Below are 24,948 nucleotides of genomic sequence, written 5' to 3'. Positions count from 1 at the left end.
GGAGCAGCAGGGCAAAGCTTCACTTGAATGGCAGAAATGCTCAAGTGGAATGTGGAGTGGACAAAGCCTGGCAATGGTCAGAAGGTGGAGGAGATGGGTATTTGTAGTGCTGGGGAGACAGACATGGACCCTAGGAGAGAAGTGTGGCACAGGCATTCTAGACTTGTCTTGGGCTGTTTATCTGCTCATTGCTTCAGGGGCATGAGGACAAGGACACTGGGTTACCTCCAAGAAAGGTGACAGACTGCATTTGGGGAGACAGCTTATGAGTTTATTTGGCTTCATTGGCTCCCCAGGCCAAGGCCCCAACCTTGGCTGGGGCAGGAGAAAGGCACCCAGAGGGCCCCGGCTCTGATAACCTCCAGGGAAGGGGGTCCAGGAACTAGGCCTTGGGGGCAGGGGCCACAGTAACAGGACTTGGTCCAAAGTGCTGGTGACACCTGAGGTCAGCCCCTCTCCCCTGTACCTCCCCCTCCTCCCTGCACCACTTCCGGGGCAATTCCCTGAGACAGGCTCTGGTCCTCCCAACCAGCTAGGTACAGTGTCAGGCCCCAGTGGGGCAGGTAAGTCAGGGGACCTACAGGTTGTAGGTATGCGGGGTGTAGCCCCCCCATCCAGTGTGAAGGCTTTCTGTGCAGTGTAGTGTTCCTGACCCCCGCAAGGGGTCAAGGTCCCTGGGGGAAACCAAGGCAGCCACAGAGGCCTGCATGGCTCCTCTTCCAGTGTATGATATGCCTCCTCTAAGGCAGCTGGAGCGTGGGGGTGTGGCCTGGCCCACTCAAGGCCCTGCTTCTGGTGCCCACGGGGCCTGAGCACCTATATCTTTGGTCTGCGTCCTGCAGTCCTGGGAGCCTCCCCGGAAGGGGTTGGCAGGTGGGGAGTCCCAGAAGGGATCTGAGTCTGGGAATAAGGTCCAAGGTGCCCGTCGGGGCGCAGGCTGTGGAGAGGGCAGGGGTGAAGGCCGTGGCCCAGCTGACACGAAGCTCCATGGGTCAATACGGCTACGGAGTGGTGAGGGCCGAGGTCGGCTGATAAGGCCCAAGGGTGGTGATCGAGGGGTTCCAGGGGTGCCAGGAGCCGAGCGTGATATTCCTGGTGGGGGTGAGACAGTTCTTCCTATGGAGTTTTGAAGGGGTACACGGTTAAACATCTACTAACAGTTCTTTCCCCAGAAGGAACTGCCCTGCTCTGGTCTAAGCTTCTGGCTGTACTGTGAGCTATGATTCTAAGGCTTCATGCTCTATGATGTGACTCCTCTGGGCTTGGTGACTTACCAGCCATGGGAGCCCTGAGCCTTTACATCTCTATGCTCTGTGCTCCTTGGCTTGGCTTCATCTAAGCTGCAGACTGCTTAGCAGTAAAGGGTGCCTGCTGCTGAGGCTGATGACCCGAGTTCAAACCCTGGAACCCAGGGCTGGAAGGAGAACTCCTGAAAGTTGTCACCCACATTTGCACTGTGGCATGTGTGCCCCCGACAATGAATAAATAAGTGTAAAAACCAATTAATTTCCTCATTTAGCTTGGCATGGTGGTACTTGCCTGTCATCTCGGAGCCTGGGACACTGAGGCAGGAGGACTGGGCTACACAGGGAGACCCTGCTTCAAACAAGCAACAAAAGTACTTCATCTAAAAACTGAGTATAAGGATGTTTGAGGGGCCGGGCGGTGGTGGTGCATGCCTTTAATCTCAGCACTCGGGAGGCAGAACCAGGCAGATCTTTGTGAGTTCGAGGCCAGCCTGGGCTACAGAGCAAGATCCAGGACAGGCACCAAAACTACACAGAGAAACCCTGTCTCAAAAACAAACAACAAAAAAACAACAAAGAATATTTGATACAGGGCTGGAGAGATGGCTCAGGGGTTAAGAACATTGGCTGCTCTTCCAGAGGACCCAGGTTCAATGCCCAGCACCCACATGTCGGCTCACAACTGTCTGTGACTCCAGTTCCAGGGGATCAGATACCCTCACACAGACATATACTCAAGCAGAAACACAAGTCAAAGCTCATAAAAATAAATTAATTAAAAAAGAATGCTTGATACACAGACTATAAGTACTGTAATGGTTACAGTAGTTGGCCTAACTAATCAACAAGTCTGGCACCATTAGGGAGATTTCTATTATTTCACAGCTGAGCCTAGAGCTCTCTACCAGTGGTCCCAGCGCCTAAGGATCTGGTTTGGGTCCCCAGCAGCTGCCCGAGATCCTCTAAGTTCCTAGCCTCCTCCCTTCTCAGAGGGCCTCTCTATCTCACACTCGGTCTTAGGGTCACTCACCACGTGTCTCTTCCCGCCGAGGGCTCTTGGCTGAAGGCTGGCCTGAGGGAACACCCAGGTCCAGCAATAAGGGTGCAGGAGTGGGTGAGCCACGGGCATTGGGTGTTGTGGGTGAGAGGCGGATGAGCGGGGTGGAGGGCATCTCGGCTGGGCAGGGTGAGGGCATCTGTGCAGGGGGTGGTGCTGGTGGGGGCTCCCCCCGTTCACGGCTCAGGCCTCCAGGAGGCTGCAGGTCACGGCCAAGACCCAGGGAAGCCAGCAAAGCGGTGCCCCGAAGCAGCGCACGTTGGATCAGTTTGGGAGTCCCGGAGCTGTTGCCCCGCTCTGTGGGCCCGGACCGCCGTGGCTCCTCTGGCTCCGGGCTAGGCCGTGGAGGGTTACCTGTGGGCAGCCGTGGCATGGGTAGTTAGATGGAAGATAGTATGCCTGCCGGGCGAGCATCCTCGGGACCCCTGGGTGGCTTTGGAACAAGAACTGAGTTCTGCTTCCTACTGCCATCTTTCTGGGCTCTATCTGTAGAGTGGTCTGCAGAACCTCCCTACCACACACAGTCGGCCAAGGGGAAGGGGTCTGAGGGCCGGGGCAAAGTCGGGAAGCAGTTGTAGAAGCTATCCTCCAAGCAGAAACAGATCACTTCCTCAGAGTAGCTGCAACTTCTCATAGGGCACCCCCTCCAGTCAGGCTTGTTTAAAGCCCTACATAGGAGGGTCTGGAGGGTCACGTGACCTCCACCTGACCTTCTCAGGTACTCATTCTCTCCTGTACCTCCTTGCCAGCTGTCCTCAAAATCCCTCACTCTGCATTATCATCAAAGCCCTCCCTGCTCTAATCCCTTGTCCTCCCTCTTGGTGCCAGGCACCTAGCTGACCAGTCTGGAGATCTGGGTTGGCTAGAGACAGAAATGTAAGGCCGGGGATTGTGAGCTTCTGCTGTGAACAGGATTTAGCTTGGAGTTCTGTTGGCCCAGGGAGTCTTCTTTTTTTAAAAAAATATTTTATTTGTGGGACTGGAGAGATGGCTCAGCAGTTAAGAGCACTGACTGCTCTTCCAGAGGTCCTGAGTTCAATTCCCAGCAACCACATGGTGGCTCACAACCGTCTGTAATGAGATCTGGCGCCCTCTTCTGGCCTGCAGGCATACATGCTGTATACATAATAAATAAATAAATCTTTAAAAAAATAAAAATAATGTATATTTTATTTGTATGAGTATTTACTACCGTGCTTGCAGAGGCCAGTAGAGGGCAGTGGATCTCTAGGAACAAAATAGTAATAGAAATGTAAAAAAGAGTCTAAAAGTATTAACTACGCAGGGGAAAAATGAAAAGAGGGAAGTGAGGGTGGAGCCTGGAACCCAGCAGGCTGAACAGCTCCTGAAGTCAGTTCTGAGAAACAGAGGCCCTCCGAGCTCAGTGACTCCAGGGTAAGTCGCCTAGGACTTAAATTTGCTTCTAAGTTCCTGAATGACTGCTACTGAGGAGACCTGGAGACAAAGGTGACCTTGCTTCCAAGGGGCTTTAGGCTGGCTGGTGAGTGGCTCCTGGCAATACCCCGTAGGCGGTTTTCCGTCAACATAGGCTACTGCAGGTTGCCAGACAACTCTCTGTGACCAGGTTCCTAAGGCCCAGAAGCTTCATCTAGGGATCCCTGGTAGTGGCCTATGCATGAGATGCTCTGCCTGTGGGTCCTCTAAGAGACCCCAGTTCTTATTCTCAGCCAGCTTCCTGATTGTGGGTGTTTGGACCCAGATGGTAGCAAGAGTGCAGGCCTGGTCAGCAGTTAGGCTGGGGTGGTGGTGTCCTCTCACAAAGAGTGGCCAGAGGGCCTGGCAGGACATGGACAGGATTGATCTGACCACCTGGGTTCAGAGGCCCTCGAATCCTCCTGGTACATTCTGGAACAAACAAATCCAATCCCCTAGTCCTCCAGTTTTCAGTTCAACCCTCATACAACAGCCAACTGTGGGAGCAAAACATGCGGGGCTGCAGAGACGGCTCAGCGGTTAAGAGCACTGGCTGCTCTGCCAGAGGACCTGGGTTCAAGTCCCAGCACCCACATGGAGGCTCACAACCTTCTGTAAGTTCTGTTTCAGGGATCTGATGCCCTCTTCCCTCTTGTGGTGTTCACAGGCAATGTATACACACAGTGTACAAACACACTTTCAGACAAAACACCCACACATATAAAAAAAATCACACACACGTAATAAAACAAAACAAAACCTTAGTAGAGGGAAGCTGAAGAGCCTGCCTCCAGAGTCGGATCAGCCAGGGTTCAAATCCTGGCTCTGCCAGTGCCCTACAGCAAAGAACTTAACTTCTCTGTGCCTCCTCTGTAAAGTGAGCCAATGATGCCCTCCACTCAGCAGACAGGAGAAAGCCAATATTAGCTGTTAATGTTACAGACACAGGCAGAAGGTGGTGATGGCGATGTGTGTGAGTGCTGAATGGAAAGGACCCAGCTATTGGGCCCAGCTGAGTGAGCAGGGCTCTAGTCTCAAAGCCATTAAAATAGGGTCTAAGGTCTACATTCTGCTGTGTGCAGCAGGCAGGGCTGGGATCCCTGTGAATGGTTCCTAGGTTGGAATAAGGTCCCATAGACAAACCACCACTTTCTTGGCTCTGTGGAGTCTGGGCAGTGTTGAGCTGAGCCCTCTTTCCTCTGGTGTTGGGAGCCCCACTTCGCTTCCTAAGTAGTCTGTAGAGAGAAGGAATGCTTCCCAGGAAGTCAGCTGAGAATATGGAAGCCACAGCTTCTCTTGGCTGGAGTCCTTAGCTGGGGGTTTGAGGTCGCATACTCCCTGCGTGGAGCCTCAACATCCTTGTATCTAGCATGGGGAGAATACTGGTTCCCCACGCACAGGGTTAGACATGTCGTCACCCTCACAGGGAGGCCGTTATCATCACAGAGACAGAAGTCCTGACTCCCCGAGATGCAGATGGGAGTCCCAGACCTCTTCTAGCCTTGTCTCACTGTCCTCTTCTCCACCCCTGGATCCACAGAAGGGACTCTGAAAAGCACTGTGGAAGCTGCCCACCAGTATAGTGCCGCCTCTTCTGGGAAGCAAATGGGGGAGATCGTTCCTTCCCTGCTTCTTGTCCTCTCTGGGCCTATTGAGGCCACAGTGCTGCCCAGAGCTGCAGAAGGTCCTTGACAGGAGGCTAGCCTCTAGAAGCCGAGGCCTCAGGCAAGTCCACCTGTGAGAGTCTGGAGGCTGGACTGGTGCCCTGGCCTCCAGGTCTGCTTCTGTGCAGCTTTGGCTTTAGTTTCCTAGTCTTGAGTGGGAGCTTTAAAGACAGGCTTCCATCTCTGCCTGCTGGCTTCTCAACGTCTACCCAAGTGCCCGCAGACAGAGTTAAGCAAGATCCGATAGGGAGACAAAGCTACTCACCGTTGAGTGTCGGGGGGGTAGAAGGAGATCCTAATGGGGACGAGTCATCTGAATCCAGGTACCACGTGGCTTCATCCATGCGGGACCTTCTTCTGGACAGGGAGGGGCAGAGAAGGCATGCTGTGTGAGTCTTAACCTCCAAAGAAGAGTACAGGAGCAGGACTGGATACACTCAGACACTTACCTCCCATTCTGGGCCTCCCCAGGCTTGGGGGAACTGGGACCCCAGGCCCAGCAAGCACGCCTCTCTCCATTGCTTGAATCTTCTAGACGTCTAGGGGACTGGCGACCCCAAGTCTGGCCTGACTCCGCAGGTTCCACTATAAGGGAACACCATAAGGTCTGAGTCCACCCTTGTCCTCCTGCATCGTACCAGCCAGGACGGACAGCTGGGTTGGGCTTCGGTGGGATAGGTAGGTCTAGGCCCTGGGCCAGCAGGGAGTGGAAGCATGTATTTAATCCTCCAGCTGACCTTCACGACTTCTCAGTTAGCAAATCACCCTCAACTGCTTGAGTGTGAATATTTGCTCTGCCACTTATTGCCCATGTGGCAAATTACTCATTTCAATCTTCTCATCTACACTTAGCAATCCACTAGAATTACTGAGTTAATATTTGCAAAGCATTCAGGAAAATAAAGACTGTATGGCCCACTGGGCGGTGGTGCCTTTAGTGCCTTTAATCTCAGCTCTCGGGAGGCAGAGACAAGTGGATCTCTGTTAAGTTCAAGGCCAGCATGGTCTACAGAGGAAATTTTAGGACAGCCAGACCTGCTACACAAAGAAACCCTGTCTCAAAAAAACAAAAAAAAAAAAACAAAAAACAAAAACAAAAAAAAACAAAAACAAATATGGTGGTGTGTGGTGGCACAGGCCTTTAAGACTCTGTCTCAAAAACAAAACAAAACAACCCCAAATCATGATATTATATAATTACCTCATTGGGGAGAAAAAGTAAAGTTTTTTTTAGGGGGGGCAGAGAATTTACAGGTAAAAGTCTAGATGAAGAGGCTGGAAGCAGAGGACAGAATATAGTGAGGAGGACGGATCCACTGCCTAACGGGTAGTTTTCGGGGCTGTGAGGAAGGCAGCGCAGAACAAGTTTCTTACACTGGATGGCTCGGAACCGAGGAAAGGTGGGCGAGTCCCCAGCCCCAACCTCGAAGACGTTTCTCCTCCGGTCAAGGCCAGGAGAGGCCTGCACAGTGATGCGGTGTTTGAAATCTGGGTTTGGAAAAGGAGAGGGCAGGTGCAGGTTTGTGAAGAGGGAGCCCTCCAAACCTCAGGGACCTGTGGGAGGATCCCAGGCCTCTCCAGTAGTGGCATCAGTGGCTGTGTGCTTGGGGGTGCTTCCTTGCATTCCTGCCTCGAGGCTTTCAATAAAGAGAGCCGAGTAGTTGACCCCCATCACCCACTAACAGGGAGATATAAGTTAGTTTGCTGTGCAGACAGACCGGCCCCACCCTCTAGTCCTCAGAACTTTCAGGAGCGCCACTGGCAGCCACTAGTAGCTGGACATGCAAATATTCCCATCAGAACCCGCCCACAGGAAGAAAAATAAACCCCTCCCTATTCCAGCCTTCCACCAACACCCCAAACCAATCCCAAAGCGGCCAGCAGACAAGCTTGACCACACCCCCGGACACCCGCAGCCAACGGCGGACAGGCATCCCGGAGCCCCGCCTCTTACCCAGCGGCATGCTGATGCGCTCTCCACCGTCGCGCGCCCGCAGCTTGCTCCGCTTGAAGGTGCCGCGGCGGCGGCGCACGTGTGGCCGCTCTCGGTCCACTTGCTGCAGCAGCAGCGTCAGCTCGCGCTCAAACACCTCCAGCTCCCATTGGGCCAGCAGGTGCTCGCGCCGTCGTAGCTGCTCCGCCTGGGACCGCTGCTCGCGTGCTGCGCGCGTCAGCTCCTCCTCGCGGCTCAGTAGTTCCTGTGCTCCGGACAGTTAAGGAGGTGGGGTCAGCCAAGCATTGACTCAGACCTCCCACCTCATCCTCTGCCCCATCTTGTATCGCTGGGGTCCTCCCACCTTTTCCTTGGCCCGCAGTTCGTCAAAGAGGCCTTGGATCTCGCGTTTCCAGCCCTCCTGCATGGAATGGAAGGAGTCCCGTGGCATCTCCCGTAAGACCTGCGCCTCTAGCGCCTCCAGCTGCTGCAGGATGGAGGCGAAGTCGGGCCTGCGGTGGGGGTCCTGTGCCCAGCAGTCTAATGGGGCAGGATAAGAGAGTCTGTGGGTATATGTGTCCGGGCTAGGGAGTTTCCCCCTCACCTGCCCAGCCTGTCCTCTTACCGGCCATGAGTTGTACGAAGGGCTCAGGGCAGGTGGACGGGATGGGCAATGTTAGCTTGTTGACGGCCACACCATAGGCTACTGCAAGACAGTCTATGCCACGGTAGGGCACCTCCCCAGTCAGCAGTTCCCACAGCAGCACCCCAAAGCTGGAGGGGAGACAAGGGATTTGTGTGTTCTCTTCACTCCAAAGCAAGGAGTAATTAAATGGTTTGGGGCCCTTCCGGCTTCAGCCTGCCTGGCCACCCCTAGTCTTAAGCACCCCTTCTCAGCCGCCCAGCCCCAACCCGGGCCGCACCTCCAGACATCGCTGCCCTTGGAGAAGGTGGAGGCCTTGATGACCTCAGGAGCCATCCACGCATAGGTCCCTGCAGCACTCATCTGGGTGGTTTTGTGCCACTCTCTGGCGAGGCCAAAGTCGGTGATCTTTAGGGTCTTTTGCTCCATGTCGTCACCCTCGATGGGCTGCAGCAGCAGAACTGGGGAAAAAGTGGAGCAGGACTGTGGGTGTGGAAAAGAGGGCTAACAGCAGCTTGGGGAAGAGCACGTGGCACGCATCTGATAGAGGTCCGGGCCAGGTACTAAGTACATAGAGATGACTGATTTTGCTTCCAGAAGCTCACAGCTGGCGGGGGGGGGGGTGGGGTGGGTGGGGTGGAGGGTGGGGGTGTGTGACGACCCTTCAGAGATTACAACTGTGGCAAACATTTACTGCAAGGGATTTCTAAGTTGTTTTTTCTCCTCCTCTGAATGATACAGCTAAATTTTAACACTTAGTTCTAACTAAAATAAACAAGCCAAACTAAACCAAATGATACAAACAGGAATTATTCCCTTTTTTTTTGGGGGGGGGGAGTTGGAGACAGGGTTTTTCTATGTAGCTTTGGAGCCTTTCCTGGAACTCACTTGGTAGCCCAGGCTGGCTCACAGAGATCTGCCTGGCTCTGCCTCCTGAGTGCTGGGATTAGAGGTGTGCACCACCACCGTCAGGCAAATTATTCCCATTTTACAGGTAGAGAAATGTCTTGATCAAGGTCATAGCAAATAGAGATTCCATTCAGCCTAGGGCTGCAAAGCTAATGTTCTAGCTTTCTCCTGACACTGAATGGAATTAAAACTGTATTGTGGTAGATTCTCAGTGCTGGTGGTTCTGCTTTCAAGAAAAACCTAGCCAGGCAAGGTGTCTCAGGAGGCAGAGGCAGGTGAATCTCTGAGTTCTAGGCCAGCCTGGGCTACAGAGTTAGTTCCAGGACAGCCAAGGCTGTTACACAGAGAAACCCTGTCTCAAAAAGCAAAAAAAAAAAAAAAAAAAAAAAAAAAAACAGAGAGAGAGAGAGAAACCTGTTGAATGTATGTCTTGCCACTTTGCTGAGGCAGGAGTGTGAACTGGAACCTAGGCTGGGGAAGCCCTCAGTGAGCAAAAGCCTGCAGGTGCTGGAGCCCCCAGCACCATGACTATCACAGCTTCTCACAGCAGAAGACTCCAGAAGGTATCTACAGAGGGAGCTGGGTGTGAAGAGAAAGGGGGGGTGACGGCTCTTGGTCAGACTTAGCAGGGCTTTGACCCAAGTGTGGCTGCCACTCTCAGGACAAGGAGGAAGGGTAGCAACTCAGAAATCACTTGCCAGGGTAAAAACAGCTCAAGCAGCGGTGGTGGCGCATGCCTTTAACTTCAGCACTCAGGTGGCAGAGGCAGGAGGATCTCTGTGAGTTCCAGGCCAGCCTGGGCTACAGAGTGAGTTCCAGGCCAGCCTGGGCTACACAAAGAAACCCTGTCCCTGTCATGAAAAACAAAGAAAAAAAAAAAAACAATAACAAAAAACCCCAGCTTAAGTGACAAGTTTTGGAGCATCAGGAGGACAAAGTCACAGAATCCTCAAGGGTCCATTCCTGGTGAGCAGGACCACCTGTTCTGAACATGAGTCAGGCACATCCTCCAGCTCTCCTGCACAGGATGTCAGGGCTGCGATGGGGACATGATAGGTGCTCAGAGTGAGGGAGACGGGAAGGGCACCTAGGTGGCTTCTTGGTGGAGGTGTCAGACCAGGTTTTCACCTTTGAAAGCCTGAATCCAGGACCCCCGTTTCCACTGCTGGCCAAGCCCTGAAGTTTCATGGGTGATTTGGTACTGCTGCCTAAGCCCGCCCTAAACCCTCCATTGGGGGGGGGTGTCTCTCTTTCCTTGCAGCCTCTCCCATTCTCTGCCTCTCCTTACCACCCCTGGGCTGCCTCCGTCTCTTCCAGTGCCAGCCCCACTCCTGCATGGCATCTTTTAAACTTGGCATCTAGGCGAGACAGCACTGTCACGCTCTACAGAGTGTGGCTGTTAGTCTGTTTGCCCCATGCTGGGCAGACTCAGTCTCCTAATTCAGAGTAGGGTCCTGAACTCCACCTGCCCCTCTTCTGGATTGGGACTGAGTCTGGCACAGACAACGTAGGATGACAACAAATGTATCTCACGGGGTTGTCGAGGAGTCTTAGACCAGTTCAGACATTTAAAAGCCTGGAGCCTGACAGCTGGCAGATTGTTCTTGCTATCACTTGCCTTCACGATCTCCGCTCACTCCTTCCTCTCCACCCTTAACCCTAACTCCAGCCTCCAGCCCCGGGTCAGGCTGCTGAAGGGACCCTTGCTGGGCCTGTAGGAGCTCCTCTCAGGAGGGACCGGACAGGCTGGGGCAGGATGCAGAGAACAGGCTCTGTGGAGCCAGGACCCACCCCTCCACTGAGGACCCCTCCCAGCCTTTAACCTGGTCTCCAGCCACCTGTGGGTGCCTACAGACAGGCAAAGCACTTTCTGCACCGTTTTCTCAGGAAGGAGAGCCAACCTCCCTCTTTTTGGCTGGGGAATCTGGATTTCACAAAGAGGTAGCAGTCTCAGGACTTTGTATCTGTGGCATTCTGCTACCTCGCCACTCTCCACTCTGGTATTTGCCAAGCATCTCACTTCTGCATCCCCAGTGTTTCTTCTAGGTTGTTTTGCACCCTGCCTGGGTCCTGAATTCCTCACAACCTAAGTTACTGTTCTGATGTCTGACTGAGACCTTGGGCATGGGAGGTCAGTGGCCACCTAGTGGGGGCTAGAGAGCCCAAGCCTTGGGGCAAGCCTATAGTCACCTCCTTTCTGCCCCCACCCCCTCCTGGCCTTTGTCAGGCTAGGGAGTAGCCTGGCCAGCTCACACCTCTTCCTCTTCCCTCTCACGGTCGGTCCCTACTTCTCCTTTCTAGGAGGCCTGGGTTAACTTGGGGGGGGTTCTTTGGGGGCGAATTGGGGAGGTCAGGTCCAGGCCGGGCTGGCTGGTCAGTCCTGTGACTCGTGGGCCTAGAGAATTCCCCCTTCTCTCCCAGCCAGGCTTTCTCACAAGGCCCCCATTGTCCAGGAAAATCATGCCATTGTTTACTGCCTGAGCCCCCCCATCCCAGGGACTCCCCCCACCCCAATCCCACAGACGGCAACTCAGGCCTAGGACCGCGTCTGTGAAGTTGGATGTCAGACTCAGGCTGAGGGCACCTTGCCTGCCCTCCACCACCACCCAGACTGAGAGGGGAGCGGGGAACTAGGTCCCAGGCGGGCTGGGGGGGGGGCAATCCCTGGCTCCTTCCTCTCCTGAAACCCCGCCACCCCCAGCTCTTTCCTCCCCTGCAGGCAGCTGGGCTAGGGAGGGAACAGGGGCTGGAGCTGGGGCAGGAAGCCAGCCCAGGGGCAGCAGGAAACACAGGAAGCGGTGTAGAGGGTGGGGAGCAGGGGCCTGGACTATTGTTCCATTTTCTTCTGGAAAGAGAACGGAGGAAAAACAGAAGACAGGAGCCCCCACCCCCTGGGCCTTTGGGGAATCCCCCTCAGGCTAGTGCAGGGAGTGGGGTCCCTGGGTGGCTAGGGCCCACTCTGCGGTATGGACGATGGGGGGGCGGTGCTCAACTCTGGCAAGGAGTTGACTATTACTGCTTCTGCTACTTCCCTCTAGCTCCTGCTTTACAGGAAGCCACAGCCAAGAGAATCAAATGCCCGTGCTGATCCTCTTTACGGCTCACCACGCTTTTCCTCTCCAGTCATCCCACTGGGCACCTGCTCCCACTCCATTCCCTGCCTTTCCCAGCAGACCCAGGTCCTGGTGTCCCCACATCACTGGACCTGCCTCTGGGCCTGCACTGTTGTCAGGCCCTGCCCAGACACCAACCAGGCACCTCACTAAATGCTGCCTGTTTTGGACTGGCTTGAAACCTGCCCACTTCAGGAAACCGTCTGCACCTGTCACTGACGTGTCTTTGGCCTATGACAACTCCTATGAATGGGAGTATGAGAGAGGAGTCTCCCTTCACTAGGCACTACCAGCCCTACTGCCTGATTCCCTCTTGGCCATCCTGCCAGAAAATATCTACATCACTGGCTGAGGACCCACTGCCCGCTGTGCATCCTGTGTCAGGGCTTTTGAAAGCCATTACGCTGCTCTGGCCCTCACCACTCTTTCTAGGGAGGCTGGAATTGAGGCTCTGAGTTGAAGCAATTGGCTTGTGACTATGCAGTCAGGGAAGAGTGGGATGGGCCAGCCTTGATCTCCCAGCAGGGAGGAAGGTCTTCCCTTCTGAGATCTCCATCCTGAAGGAGCTGCCTAAGGTGAGGGGAGAGCAGCAACATCATGTTTATGAATTTCAGGGAAGGGGAAGGCTTGGAGTAGCAGCCTCCGGGGGACTTCCCTAGGTGGTGACCATGGTTAGGCAGGATGCTGATGGCCCACCTGAGAGCTGGCTTTTTTTTTTTTTAAAGCTTGTCCAAACTACAGCTGCAGGTTGGCATCACGGACTTCTAGGACAGAGGCGGAAATCTGCCAGGTGCCTGGGGTTCCTGTTTTGGGGTCACTGATAGGCTATGGGTATCCCTGGATATCTAATACTCCTTTCAGGAAGGAATTCTTGACTTCATCTCCCCACTAGGCTTAGCTAAGGGTTAGGAGGAGGTGTGCACACCTGGCCCTGGCTGGGCAATGCCCCTGGCCTCCCCTCCCCCTGCTTCATGCCCCTAGAAACTCACTGTTGTTGGACTTCAGGTCTCGGTGGATCACAGGCACCAATGCCTCACAGTGCAGGTAGTGCATCCCACGGGCAATCTGCACAGCCCAGTTGACCAGCACATGGGGGGGCACACGCCGACCAGCCAGGGCCCTGCTGAGAGGCCCACCAGCCGCATACTCCATCACTAGACATAAGTTTGGCTCCTCCAGGCACACAGCTTTGAGGGCAATGATGTTGGGATGTGCCAGCATGGCAAAAAGTCGGGCCTCTTGGCGAACACTTTCAGCTGTTACGCTTATGTCCTCATCAGGGTCCTGGCGAGCTGCTTTCACAGCCACCAGCTCCCCTCGCCAGCTGCCACGGTAGACCTTGCCGAAGCCGCCGATGCCGATCACCTCCTCCAGTCGCAGCTCCTGGAAGCTGGCCACCTCACAGGGGGGTGGGCCTCCACCCCGAGACACATAGTTGGATGGAAAGATGCCCACCTGGCCACCCACCTGGCCCGCCCACCAGCCCTCATCTCCCGAGATGGCTGCATCCCGGGATAGCACCTCCACACGGTCGCCCTTCCTCAGGGCCAGCTCGTCCTGCCCATTGGGCTCGTAGTCGAACAGGGCTGTCCAAACGGGGTTGGCATAAGCTGCTGCCGCCTTCGGGGACCCCTCCGGCCGGACTCCACCACTACCCCCGCCGCCCCCGCTGCCACTGCCATTCCATGACCCCAGCGGGCTCTTGAGGAAGAGGTTCTTCAAGGGCTCCATGGCCCGGAGCCAGCTTTGGAATGTATGGGGGACTTTCTTCGGGTGCCCGTGGTCTCCACCCCCGCTGGCTTCTGAGGCCCTAGTGCCGGAACTTGGGCATACCGGCCCTGGCCCTCAGCCCCAGACCCACGCCTCTCTGGGGAGCCAGGAGTGTCGCCTCCCGGCCCCCCGCATCTCGGGCTTCTGGAGGAGGGCACCGAGGGCAGTGTGGTCAGGCTGGAGGGGTGGGGCCCCCTGGCCTCCGGCGCCTCACCATGGCTGAATTGGAGCGACAGAGAGTCCCTCGGTCCCGAAGCAGTCCCGGGAAGCTGGCTCCAGCGCCCGCCTACTGTAAGGTGGGGCCTGCCAGGGTCAGCGCCGGGACTCTGGTTGCGTCTTCAGGCACAGGAGGTGAAGAGAAAAGTCCCCAGCTGAGCCGAAGCTACTCTTGTCGGGCTAGTGCCTTTGGCCCCAACAGCTCCGACCCCGTTCCCTTCTTCCTCCTCCCTTTGTACTTTGGCCCCGGGGGCGGGAGGCAGAGGTGGAGGGTGGAGTTTCACTTTTTTCCGCTCTTCTCCCTCCTGCAGGAAACAGCATCAGATGACGCGGGCGGGTTGCACCGCTCCCCTCCCGGAGGCTCCCCGCGGCTGGGACCGGGAGTTCCCGGGGAGATTGGCCAAGAGGAGGAGAAGGCGGGCAAGGTAGTCCCGGGCGCCCCGCTCACACACCCACCCCCCATCACAACTCTAAGAAGAAAAGCCTTAGGTTAGGTCCTCCGCTGCTCAGGGCGGATCCAAGGCGGATCTCTGCAGACAGGCAGCAACCCTTGTGTCTGAGCTCTCATCCGCAAAGTCGCGCTTGCGATTGCCCCCAACCCCGAGTCTGGTCTTGGCTACGAAGGTGCAGGCCTCCTTAAGCTTCGTTCTTTTCATAGATGAGAGAACCACATACCCTGCTTTGCAGTGCTAGAGGGGGTGGGGACAGGGAAGATTGGAACTTCAGAACTAGCTCCACCTCGAGCTCCTGGAGCCGTTTAAAACTCTCTTCCTTTCACCCGAGAGACAACTCGCTTTTTCCTGCTCTTTCCCCAACAGGTAGACACCGCAGCTGTTGACCAGAACTCTGCCCGGGATTGGATTCAGCGTAGAAGAGCCTCCAACAGCCTCTTCGCTGGTTACACTCACTTGCCTTGTGTCTGTCACTTTAAGAAGAACTATGCCATCCTGTTCAACTACTCAGGCCTGCTCTGCAGGAGTCCCTCTCCGCGTCGTCGGGGCTCTGACCCGGAAGTAGAGGGGGCCCAAGGCTAGACTAACGGTCTGGCACTACGAGGGGCGGCCCGCGTTGGGGGCGTGACCCGGCATCGCACACTGGAAGTAGCCGTGAGGAGTCCCGGCCTCCAGCTTTTACCCACTCCTGTAAGGCTTTGGAAAAGCGCAAAGGCCGGTACCCAATGGCGAGTCACCAGGGCGTGCGCATGCGCCACACCGCTTCCCATTTTGGGGGCGCTCCAGATTTAGACTGCGTGCACGCCTAAGACGCCCCGGCACCCCGTCACTTCGCTACTTCTCTGCGCCTGCGCACTTTTGCCGCCGGGTTTTCCTTTTCCGGGTCCCAACTAGTCCTAACGGGCGCATGCGCCAACGCAGGCTGGCAGCTCGCGGCTCCTTCTTCCGGCCTCCCCTTTGCGCCGGCACCGGTAGAAGCGGGGCGAACGCAGAGCCCCAAGAGAGTGACCCGCGACCCCGGAAGTGGACCTCAGCGTTCCAAGGCAGTCCCAGGTTCGGAGCCAAGAGAGCTACCACCTGCACTCCGAGGGCGCCCACTCCACGCCCACCTCTGGATGCCGCCGACGGGTGCCCAGCCCATGCCCTGCGTCTGCCTTCAAGCTCGGCCCTTCGCCACAGTTCTGGGCCTCCCGAGGGGGCCCCGGCCCCGCCTCTGATGCAGTCCCACCCCTGTATCCCGGCCTGATCCGGCTGCCTGCCTGGGCCGGCCCCGCCCCCTGCCCGTGCCCTCGCCCCACCAGTACCCTCCCCCGCTGCGGGGAGGCCATGGCGTGAGCCCTCGGTCAGATCCCGGGACCCTCGGGCGCCAGGCGGGGCATGGGCCGGGGGCCGCCCCCATGAGGGTCCCGGGAGGAGGGCGTGCGCAGCAGCGGCGGGGCCATGGGGTCTCAGGTGTTGCAGATCCTGCGCCAGGGGGTGTGGGCCTCGCTCACTGGAGGTTGGTTCTTCGACCCGCATCAGAGCACCTTCTCCAACTGCTTCCATCTCTATGTCTGGATCTTCTTGCTCATCTTTCCCTTCTTGCTGTACATGGTGAGAGCCTGCCACCACCTGTAACCTGGGAGAGGGAGGGCAGCCCAGCAGCGAGGGCACGGCAGCGATGGGCACCGTGTCTTGAGCCCTGGAGTGTTAAACTAGTCACTGTAGTGTTTGGGCGTGTGTAGAGGGAAGACCAAGTCTTTACCTCGAGTGCCTCATTGAATCCATTTCTCCGGTTAAACAGAAAACAGCTCCTAACGGGGTCTTTGGGCTGTTGCATGAGGGGTGATGGAGTTTGTAAACTGGTGAATCCTAGTCATGACAGCGGTTGCAGGTACACCCTCACGGGAGCGTGCTTCTGTCACCTCCAGGTCCTGCCCCCCAGCTTGATGGTGGCTGGAGTGTACTGCCTGGTGGTAGCTGTCATCTTTGCTGCCATCAAGACTGTGAACTATCGCCTGCACGCCATGTTTGACCAGGGTGAGATTGTGGAGAAACGGAACTCCACCATGGGGGAGCAGGAAGAAGAGGCTGCCCAGGGGGACAACAGTCTTCCCAGGTGGGTAGGGCATTGGCTACCCCAGTGATTGTCGTTTCTCTGGGCCGGTGTCGTGTCTGTGTCTGGGAAGTTAGAGAGGGCTGAGGAAATATTGGCTCCAAGCACTTACTGCAGGCAATCTTAGAGCTGTAAAAGGGAGCCTTGAGGTGGAAGGCGTGTTAAGGATGGTGGGAAACAGTAAAGAGAGGTTAGCTGAGAGCTTACGCTTAACTGCTCTCTCTGTTGCAGGGACCCCGGTGTGGAGATGACAGTGTTCCGGAAAGTAAGTTCCACACCCCCTGTACGCTGCAGTTCCCAGCATTCCGTGTTTGGCTTCAACCAGGTTTCGGTGAGTAGGCCAGTCTTGGACTCCTCTTACTGCTGTCCTGGGAGCCAGTTCCAAGCCTGCTTCTTCCTCTGTTCATTTGTGTTCTCTCTCCTGTCCTCTCAGGAGCTGCTGCCCCGGATGGAGGATTCTGGGCCTCTCAGAGGTAGGTGGCTGCTGTTCTGGGCTGGATCATGGTGGTGTGAAACAGGAGGTCATAGAGGACGCCAGGGTCCTGGTGACAATCCTGGTGCTGTGGTTATAGACATCAAGGAGCTGGTACGGGAGCAGGGGAGTAACAATGTGATTGTGACTTCTGCCGATCGAGAGATGCTCAAGCTCAGCTCTCAAGAGAAACTGAGTGAGTGGACACGTAGGGCAGGGGGCTGTCAGGAACATCTCATGGCTTGTGCTTGTCTCATCCCAACTTTGGCTACATTGCTCCTGGATGGGACCCCCCTAGTGTTCCTCTCCTGGCCGTACCCTCGGGAAAATAGAGGTTGTGAGGTCCCCTTAATCACTAGTTGCCTTTGCCACATCCCCTTCTCCCCTCCCGTCTTCCTCTTTCTGACAGTTGGAGACCTTCCCCAGACACCCCCAGGGGCTGTCCCAGACCCCTCTCTCCCCAGCACGGACTCTTCAGAGCGTTCTCCCCTGGCTGGAGATGGTGTTCCCTGGGGTGGGAGCAGTGTGGCAGACACTCCCATGAGCCCCTTACTGAAGGGGAGCCTCAGCCAGGAGCTAAGCAAGAGCTTCCTGACCCTGACCCGGCCTGACCGGGCTCTAGTGAGGACCAGCAGCCGACGGGAACAGTGTCGAGGAACTGGAGGCTACCAGCCCCTGGACCGGAGGGGCTCAGGTGACCCCACCCCCCAGAAAGCTGGCTCTTCAGATTCCTGCTTCAGTGGCACTGACAGGGAGACCCTGAGCAGCTTCAAGAGTGAGAAAACCAACTCTACACACCTGGACAGCCCCCCTGGTGGGCATGCCCCTGAGGGCAGCGACACAGATCCTCCTTCAGAGGCTGAGCTGCCTGCCTCCCCAGATGCTGGGGTCCCCTCCGATGATACACTTCGCTCTTTTGACACAGTCATTGGAGCAGGGACGCCACCGGGCCAAGCTGAGCCGCTCCTGGTTGTGCGGCCTAAGGACTTGGCCCTGCTTCGGCCTAACAAACGGCGGCCCCCCACGCGAGGACACTCTCCACCTGGCCGTGCCCCAAGACGGCCCTTGCTTGAGGGTTCGGGCTTTTTTGAAGATGAAGACACCAGCGAAGGTAGTGAGCTGAGTCCAGCATCCAGTCTCCGGTCTCAGCGCCGCTACAGTACTGACAGCTCCTCATCTACTTCTTGCTACTCCCCTGAGAGCTCCCGGGGTGCAGCAGGGGGTCCCCGGAAGCGGCGGGCCCCTCATGGGGCTGAAGAAGGAACCGCTGTGCCCCCTAAGCGACCCTATGGGACCCAGCGGACCCCCAGCACTGCCAGTGGCAAAACTCATGCGCGTGTGCTGAGCATGGATGGGGCAGGAGGTGATGTCTTAAGAGCTCCCCTGGCTGGCTCCAAGGCTGAGCTAGAAGCCCAGCCTGGCATGGAGCTGGCTGCTGGTGAATCTGCTGTGCTGCCTGCCGAAGCCCGGAGGGGGCCTGCTGCCAACCAGCCTGGCTGGCGGGGGGAGCTGCTGGAGGAAGGTGCTGTGGGGGGAGGTGAGTGGACCCCAGGGGTGAGGGTGAGGGTGGAGACCTGGGAGGCTTGAGCTGGGGTAAAGGGCAGGCTGCAGCAGAGCTAGTCAGCATCAGCTTAGCCTCCATGTCAGGAGGCAGATGGATGTGGATTTAGTGGTTAAGAATGGTGGGTCAGCAGAGCCCAACTAACTGCCTGGCTCCAGGTCCTGTGGTGAGCACCTGAGCGTCTGTTCCCTGAGGACATCATCTAACACACTTCTCCATCTGCCCACCAGTGGGGCCGGGCAGATCGTTGTCTCATCTAGATGAGAAAGCTCAGGCACAAATGGCCTGCTGGTGCCCTGGCAGGGTTCCTGAGACCAAGGGTTACCATGCTGGAGCACCTGTCCTCAGCCCAGCCCAGCCCAGCCTGTCACTTATGCCTGGGGCTTCTTTCCGGGCAGCACCTGAGGACCCAGGTCAGCGGGAACGCACAAGCAACGTGAGGCGGGCTCAGGCTGTTCGGAGACGACACAACGCTGGCAGCAACCCCACCCCTCCAGCCTCTGTCACGGGCTCACCACCCAGGTGAGCGTCTGCCCCTCGCCACAGGGCAGAGGGGCCGCCGCAGGGCAGGGCAGGGCAGGGGGGCCGCCGCAGGGCAGGGGGGCCGGCTGGCTCTTCCTGGTGCTAACTTAGGGCTCCTGCTGTCCAGCAGCCTGCAGGAGGCTCAGCGGGGCCGGGCTGCTTCCCATTCCCGGGCACTGACTCTGCCCTCAGCTCTGCACTTCGCCTCTTCCCTGCTGCTCACCCGAGCTGGCCCCAACGTCCATGAAGCCAGCAATTTTGATGACACCTCCGAGGGCGCCGTGCACTATTTCTACGACGAGAGTGGTAAGCCCTTCCCGAGCCAGCCAGCGAGTGTCCTCCGTGCTCCCCAGCATGGTGGCTCCGCGCTCACCCACAGCACCGTTGGCTCTGCGGCAAGTGCTTTACCTGAGCTGCCTGATGTCACCCTTGAAGCATCTCTGAGGTGTGGGTGTGGCCATCCCTGCCCTGTTGATGAGGAAGCCGAGGCACATCTGAAGCCACAGGCTGAACTAGTGGTAGAACCGAGCCATATCCAAGGCAGGCTGACCACAGGGCTCAGGCTTTGCATCTTTAGGCCCCTACCTGCCTAACACTTGGTCCCCAGGGCTGGGCTGTCACGGCAGGGGACATACCTCAGGGCTCCTCCGCGTTCCTTGGCCCTGACGCCCAGTTAGATCCGTCCTTGACAGTGCCGTTGTGCCTCTGTCCCAGGTGTGCGGCGGTCGTATACCTTTGGCCTAGCTGGAGGTGGTTACGAGAACCCTGTGGGACAGCCAGGGGAGCAGGCAGCCAATGGAGCCTGGTGAGTCTCCAGGCTGGAGGGCCTGGTAGGCTGCGTCTCTGGGGAGCACCTGAACCTAGTGTTCTTGCTATGGTGGGGCAGCACAGGGCTGGGAGGGGAAGATGATAAGGAGGCTGGGACATGCAGTCACGCCAGGTTTCCAAGTCTAGGAAGCATAGTACTGGCTTCCTGGGGAGGAGGGCGGAGGAAGTACAGCTTTCACATGTCGGCCAGGGCCTCCGAGAGAGACACTTGTGCTGTCTCCTTCCTCTGACTCTGGTGTTCCTGCCCCTTGGACGTCCCAGCCATGGGGCAGGCATCCCCACTTGCCTGGCAGGGTTTGCCCATGGCCTTCCCCCTCGCTGCTGCTGTACCCACAGGGACCGTCACTCACACTCCTCCAGCTTCCACTCAGCTGATGTGCCTGAAGCCACTGGAGGCCTGAACCTGCTGCAGCCCAGGCCCGTGGTTCTTCAGGGTATGCAGGTGCGCAGGGTGCCCCTGGAGATCCCAGAGGTGAGGAGCAGCTCTGGAAGGTGGTGTGGAGGGCAGGGGACAAGATGCATGTAAGCAGATGACTAGGGCTGGCCTGGGCATCCCAGGAGGGATAGATTACCCTCAGGAAGAGCTTGGGGATGCCACTGTGCCACGGGGGCCTTTAATGGCTTGGCAGAGGTTGCACAGGCTTGGAGCTGAATGGCTCCTGAAGTCTTACGTTTACTTACTCTGTGAATGTGTCTGGTGTGTACCTCTCTGATCCTAGAGTGGGAGCAGCTAGCAGGATAATGGATGTTTCACAAAGATGCTTGTAGAATGGCAGTTCAGTTTGTCCTGTGCCTGGCCATTTCCAAGTGTGATTGCCTGAGGTTACCTGTTAATGCACCTTATCACAGCATGGTTATTGATAGTGTCCTTTTTTACTGCTAATAGATTATCACTTACACAATCATGCCAGTAGTAACAGAAGCACTAAGAATGCATAAAACATGACCTCAGCTATCGCTCCAGCTTCTCCAGAGACTGAGACAAGAGTACCACAGGAGCTGAGAGTTGAAGGCCTGACAGCATAGTGGGATCCTGTGTCTATTAAAATACATACACACTCAGATCAGAACAAAACACCACCCAGACATGTTGTCAGAGCTCGGAGAATAGACCTAAAAGGACTAACTCAAAATGCCTAACACCTGAGATCCCAGGTGGCCCTTGAGCACCGCTAGAATCCACCATGTGCCAGTTTGTGCGCATGTGTTCGTGTGTGAGACAATGGGATTGAATGCTGGGCAGACATTCTATCGCCAGGCTGTTTCCCCAGCCCTCTCTTCTTATTGTTTTTATCTTGAGACAGGATTTCACTAAGTTGATTAGGCTGGCCTTAACCTCACTCTGTAGCACAGGTAGGCCTTGAATTTGGGATTCTCCTGCCTCAGCCTCCCAAGTACCTAGGATTATAGGTCATTGCTGCCAGCCTGGCTACCTTTTCTTGACTCATTTATTTTATGTAACCATTGTGTAGAATCAGCAGCAGCAGCAGCATCCTTGTTGTCTGTGTACTTGTCATTTATGGGCAGAGCTGTGCATCTTTGGGCTCTCCATTGTATCCTGCAGATGCTGTGTGTGCATGCCTACCCCCCCCCCCCATGTGTCTGTATATGTGTGTCTGTCTCTCTCTCTCTCTGTGTGTCTGGGTATATGTGTGTCTGACTCTGGGTGTGAGTGTGTATATATGTGTATGTGTGTCTGTCTGTTTCTCTCTGGGTGTTTGTGTCTGTCTTTCTCTGGGTGTGTGTCTGTCTGTCTTTCTGTGTGTGTGTGTGTGTGTGTGTGTGTGTGCATGCACACTCGTACAGGCGTATCACAGTGTTCATGAAAGAGTCCGTGTTCTCTCTCCACCATGGAGTTCAGGGATTGAACTCAGGCTGTCAGGCTTGTGTGGCAAGTGCTTTTACCCTCTGAGCCTTCTCAGCATCGAATTAACGCTTGTTGAATGAGGTGTACACCCAGCCTAAAGAGCAAAGTGCTCTTCTCTGGGACACACAGCTCCGGAATGGGTTGTCACAGTGACAGTAGTGGCCCCATGTTGAAGGAGATATCATTTGTGCTAGGTCCTGAAGGACAAAGTAGACTTCACTGAAGAGTCTGCCTGAGTGGGGAAGGTGGACATAAGAGTTGGTGACTCTGGCACCTGGCAGCCTGTAGCAACAATTCAGCCACGTCCTAGGAACCTAGAGCTAGGAGCAAGCCCTTGTGATGGGGAGTCAGAGCAGGCCATGGGGCCACTAGACAGTGTGACCTTGGTGTGCTAAAGTATGCGCTCAGTCATCTTACCAGTGTGTTGGGGGAGGGATGATGATAGATCATGGGGGTGGCGGGGCTGATGGCCGCGGCTGTGGGGACTGCAGTTTGACCTGCTGGACCAGGACTCCCTGCACGAATCCCAGGAGCAGACACTGATGGAGGAGGCGCCGCCCCGGGCCCAGCACAGCTATAAGTACTGGTTTCTGCCTGGCCGTTGGACCTCTGTGCGCTATGAGCGTCTGGCCCTGCTGGCTCTGTTGGACCGGTGAGTACCTGCGGTTATTGTTTCCTGACCCCGGAAGTGCTGGGCCTCTGCTCTTCTACTCTGTACCCCTCGAGGTGGCCAGGCTGTCAGATCCCAAATGGCTCAGTTGCTGGTGGCTGTGTTGGTTTTTGTTGTTGTTGTTTTTGGTTTTTAAGAAAGGGTCTCATAAACCAGGCTGGGTTCAAATTTGATATGTAGCTGAGGCTAACCTTGAACTCCTGGTCATCTTGTTTCCACCTGCCATGCTGAGGTTACAGGTGTGCACTACTGTACCTGGCTTGGCTTCTGTTTTTGAGACAGAGTCTTGTTTGTAGCCTAGACTGGCCTGAAATTCACTCTGAAATCCAGGCTGGTCTAGACCGCCAGGGATCCTTCTGCCTCAACTTCGAAAGTTCTAGAACTAGAGTCCTGAAGCACCACTCTTGGCTGCATGGGTTTCTTTAGGTTCCTCTGGAGTACAAAGGGTTTGGGGTACAGGGCTACCCTTCTCTCCAAGGCTTTCTCAAAATGAATGATTCCTTACTGTTCTCCCTTTCCAGGATCAGGTTTTTCTTTCCTTCTTTTCTGTTTGCCTGAGTGCTGTAACCTAAATAGGTTCATAAACTTGATTGCCTCAAAAATCTTTCCTGGGCCTGGAGAGATGGCTCAGTGGTTAAGAGCACTGGCTGCTCTTCCAGAGGTCCTGAGTTCAATTCCCAGCAACCAAATGGTAGCTCACAACCATCTGTAATAGGATATGATGCCCTCTTCTGATATGCAGGTATACATGCAGAGCACTCATACATAAAATATAAATAAATAAATAAACATTTTAATTATTAAAAAAAAAAAAAACTTTCCCATGTTCAGAGGGGAAACAAAGGCCAGAAAGATGAAGTCAAAGGACCTTTGTTTGCCATCAAGGAGTTGGGCCTGATCCCCCAGCCTGATTTCCTGTCTATCCCCCTTGTTTCAGCCTGCGACTGGGGTCAGGTAGGATACTGCCCATGTACACATCATGGCGCTCCTGCTGTGTGCACACTGTAACTCATGTCAGCATTAACAGGAAGTGGACATAGCCAGTGACCCAACAAGATGGGTTTTGAGAGCAAATGTAACCTGGTCTCTTTCCTGTGAGGTCAGAAGTTTAACTTTTCAGAGGCCCAGAGGTGGATCTTTAGGACAGAGGCCTATCTCCCCAACTCTTGTTGGAAGCTGGGGTGGGAGGCCGTGCCCTGACGCCCATTTCTTTGTAGGACGAGGGGGATAATGGAGAACATTTTTGGCGTTGGACTAAGCAGTCTGGTTGCCTTCCTGGGATACCTGTTGCTGCTCAAAGGCTTCTTCACTGACATCTGGGTCTTTCAGTTCTGCCTTGTCATCGCCTCCTGTCAGTACTCCCTGCTCAAGGTCAGACCTGGCTCCCTGAATCCACAGCTTCCCTTTCCCTTGTTGCGGGTCTGAGGGGAGGTCCCCGGTAGCCAGCTCCCCATCTGACAAGTACAGGGCCCTGCCTTGGCCACTCACTGCTGCCCAGTGTGGAGCTGGACAGCTCACAGTGCTTTGACTCTTGAATGGGCACCAGTTCTTGTTGCCAGCATAACCCTGTCTCTTCCAGAGTGTGCAGCCCGATGCAGCATCTCCCATGCATGTGAGTACCTGTGGGGCAGTGCTCTGGCCAGAAGGCCCTCGGAGGGTCTGAGACCAGGTGAAGGCCATGGTGGGAGAGGGGCTTACTACCTGCTTTGCCCCCGTCTCCCAGCTTCCCAGCTTGGATGTGGCCAAGTCTGGGGCATGTTGAATATGCCGGCAGGGTGGTTGGTGGGACGCCCAATTCCTCACTGGTCCACTCCCTAGGGCCACAACTGGGTGATTGCGTACAGCCGGCCCGTCTACTTCTGCATCTGCTGTCTGCTCATCTGGCTGTTGGATGCCCTGGGCACAGCTCAGCCCTTCCCACCCGTCTCTCTCTACGGCCTCACGCTCTTCTCTGCCTCTTTCTTCTTCTGTGCCCGAGACGTGGCCACTGGTGAGGCAGGGCAGGGCAGGGCAAGGGTGACCCAAGGGAGTGAGTCTGGAGGGTGGGCTGGGGGGAGGGTGGTAGACTGACTGGGCCTTCACTCCTCCTTTTGAACAGTGTTCACCTTGTGCTTCCCATTCGTCTTCCTCCTGGGCCTCCTGCCCCAGGTCAACACCTGTCTCATGTACCTCCTGGAGCAGATAGACATGCATGGCTTTGGAGGCACAGGTATTGTGCCCACAGGTGGCTTAGGGGCCAGGAGGGTCCACCCACAGATTCTTCTAGAGCCTTCCCTGCATCTATATCGTGGCTGCAAGGGTCCTGTGCTTCTCCTCCCTTCCCCTCTCCTCCTCTCCTCTCCCTTCCCTAGACAAGTGGGTTCAGCCCAGAACACTAGAAACTCTGAGAGCCTCTTGGCGGAGGGTGGTGTCCTGGGAGGTCTTGTTGGAATTGAGGAGCAGTGGGACAGGGTGAGTTGGAGATGCCCAGAGGTCAGAGCTGGACTTTATCTACT

At 56.0% G+C, this 24,948-nt stretch overlaps 2 protein-coding genes across 9 annotated transcripts in view; one reads left to right on the top strand and one right to left on the bottom strand.

Annotated features, from left to right (window-relative positions):
- Positions 1-249: 249 nt before the first annotated feature.
- Map3k11 (mitogen-activated protein kinase kinase kinase 11) lies at positions 250-15,077 on the bottom strand. 2 transcript variants are annotated; one of them, XM_036202255.1, is made up of 10 exons: positions 12,990-15,077; positions 8,259-8,439; positions 7,961-8,109; positions 7,700-7,875; positions 7,357-7,600; positions 6,777-6,890; positions 5,852-5,987; positions 5,668-5,756; positions 2,278-2,658; positions 250-1,116 (listed from the first exon to the last, which is right to left on the bottom strand). In XM_036202255.1, the coding sequence occupies exons 1-10, from the start codon at positions 13,729-13,731 to the stop codon at positions 779-781; spliced, it is 2,550 nt and encodes an 849-aa protein (XP_036058148.1). In that variant the 5' UTR covers positions 13,732-15,077; the 3' UTR covers positions 250-778. The 2 variants fall into 2 exon arrangements, with proteins under 2 accessions (XP_036058148.1, XP_036058139.1); XM_036202246.1 differs by having other exon boundaries at positions 5,668-5,759; positions 12,990-15,075.
- Pcnx3 (pecanex 3) overlaps positions 14,054-24,948 on the top strand; it is a 25,163-nt gene continuing 14,268 nt past the window's right edge. The window contains exons 1-17 of one of the 7 annotated variants that reach the window (XM_036202200.1): positions 14,054-14,121; positions 14,298-14,411; positions 14,805-16,031; positions 16,349-16,536; positions 16,765-16,864; positions 16,967-17,006; positions 17,106-17,201; positions 17,415-18,542; positions 18,965-19,088; positions 19,219-19,394; positions 19,803-19,893; positions 20,253-20,388; positions 22,275-22,435; positions 23,671-23,824; positions 24,033-24,065; positions 24,272-24,443; positions 24,552-24,662. In XM_036202200.1, coding sequence (XP_036058093.1) covers positions 15,879-16,031; positions 16,349-16,536; positions 16,765-16,864; positions 16,967-17,006; positions 17,106-17,201; positions 17,415-18,542; positions 18,965-19,088; positions 19,219-19,394; positions 19,803-19,893; positions 20,253-20,388; positions 22,275-22,435; positions 23,671-23,824; positions 24,033-24,065; positions 24,272-24,443; positions 24,552-24,662 — 2,863 coding nt within the window. In that variant the 5' untranslated portion in view covers positions 14,054-14,121; positions 14,298-14,411; positions 14,805-15,878. The other 6 variants (XM_036202235.1, XM_036202219.1, XM_036202208.1 and 3 more) reach the window with 6 other exon arrangements.

This window comes from Onychomys torridus, chromosome 1 (genome assembly GCF_903995425.1).
Source record: "Onychomys torridus chromosome 1, mOncTor1.1, whole genome shotgun sequence".
In the NCBI taxonomy this organism is placed as follows: domain Eukaryota; kingdom Metazoa; phylum Chordata; class Mammalia; order Rodentia; family Cricetidae; genus Onychomys; species Onychomys torridus.
This window is presented reverse-complemented; position numbering and strand designations above follow the sequence as displayed.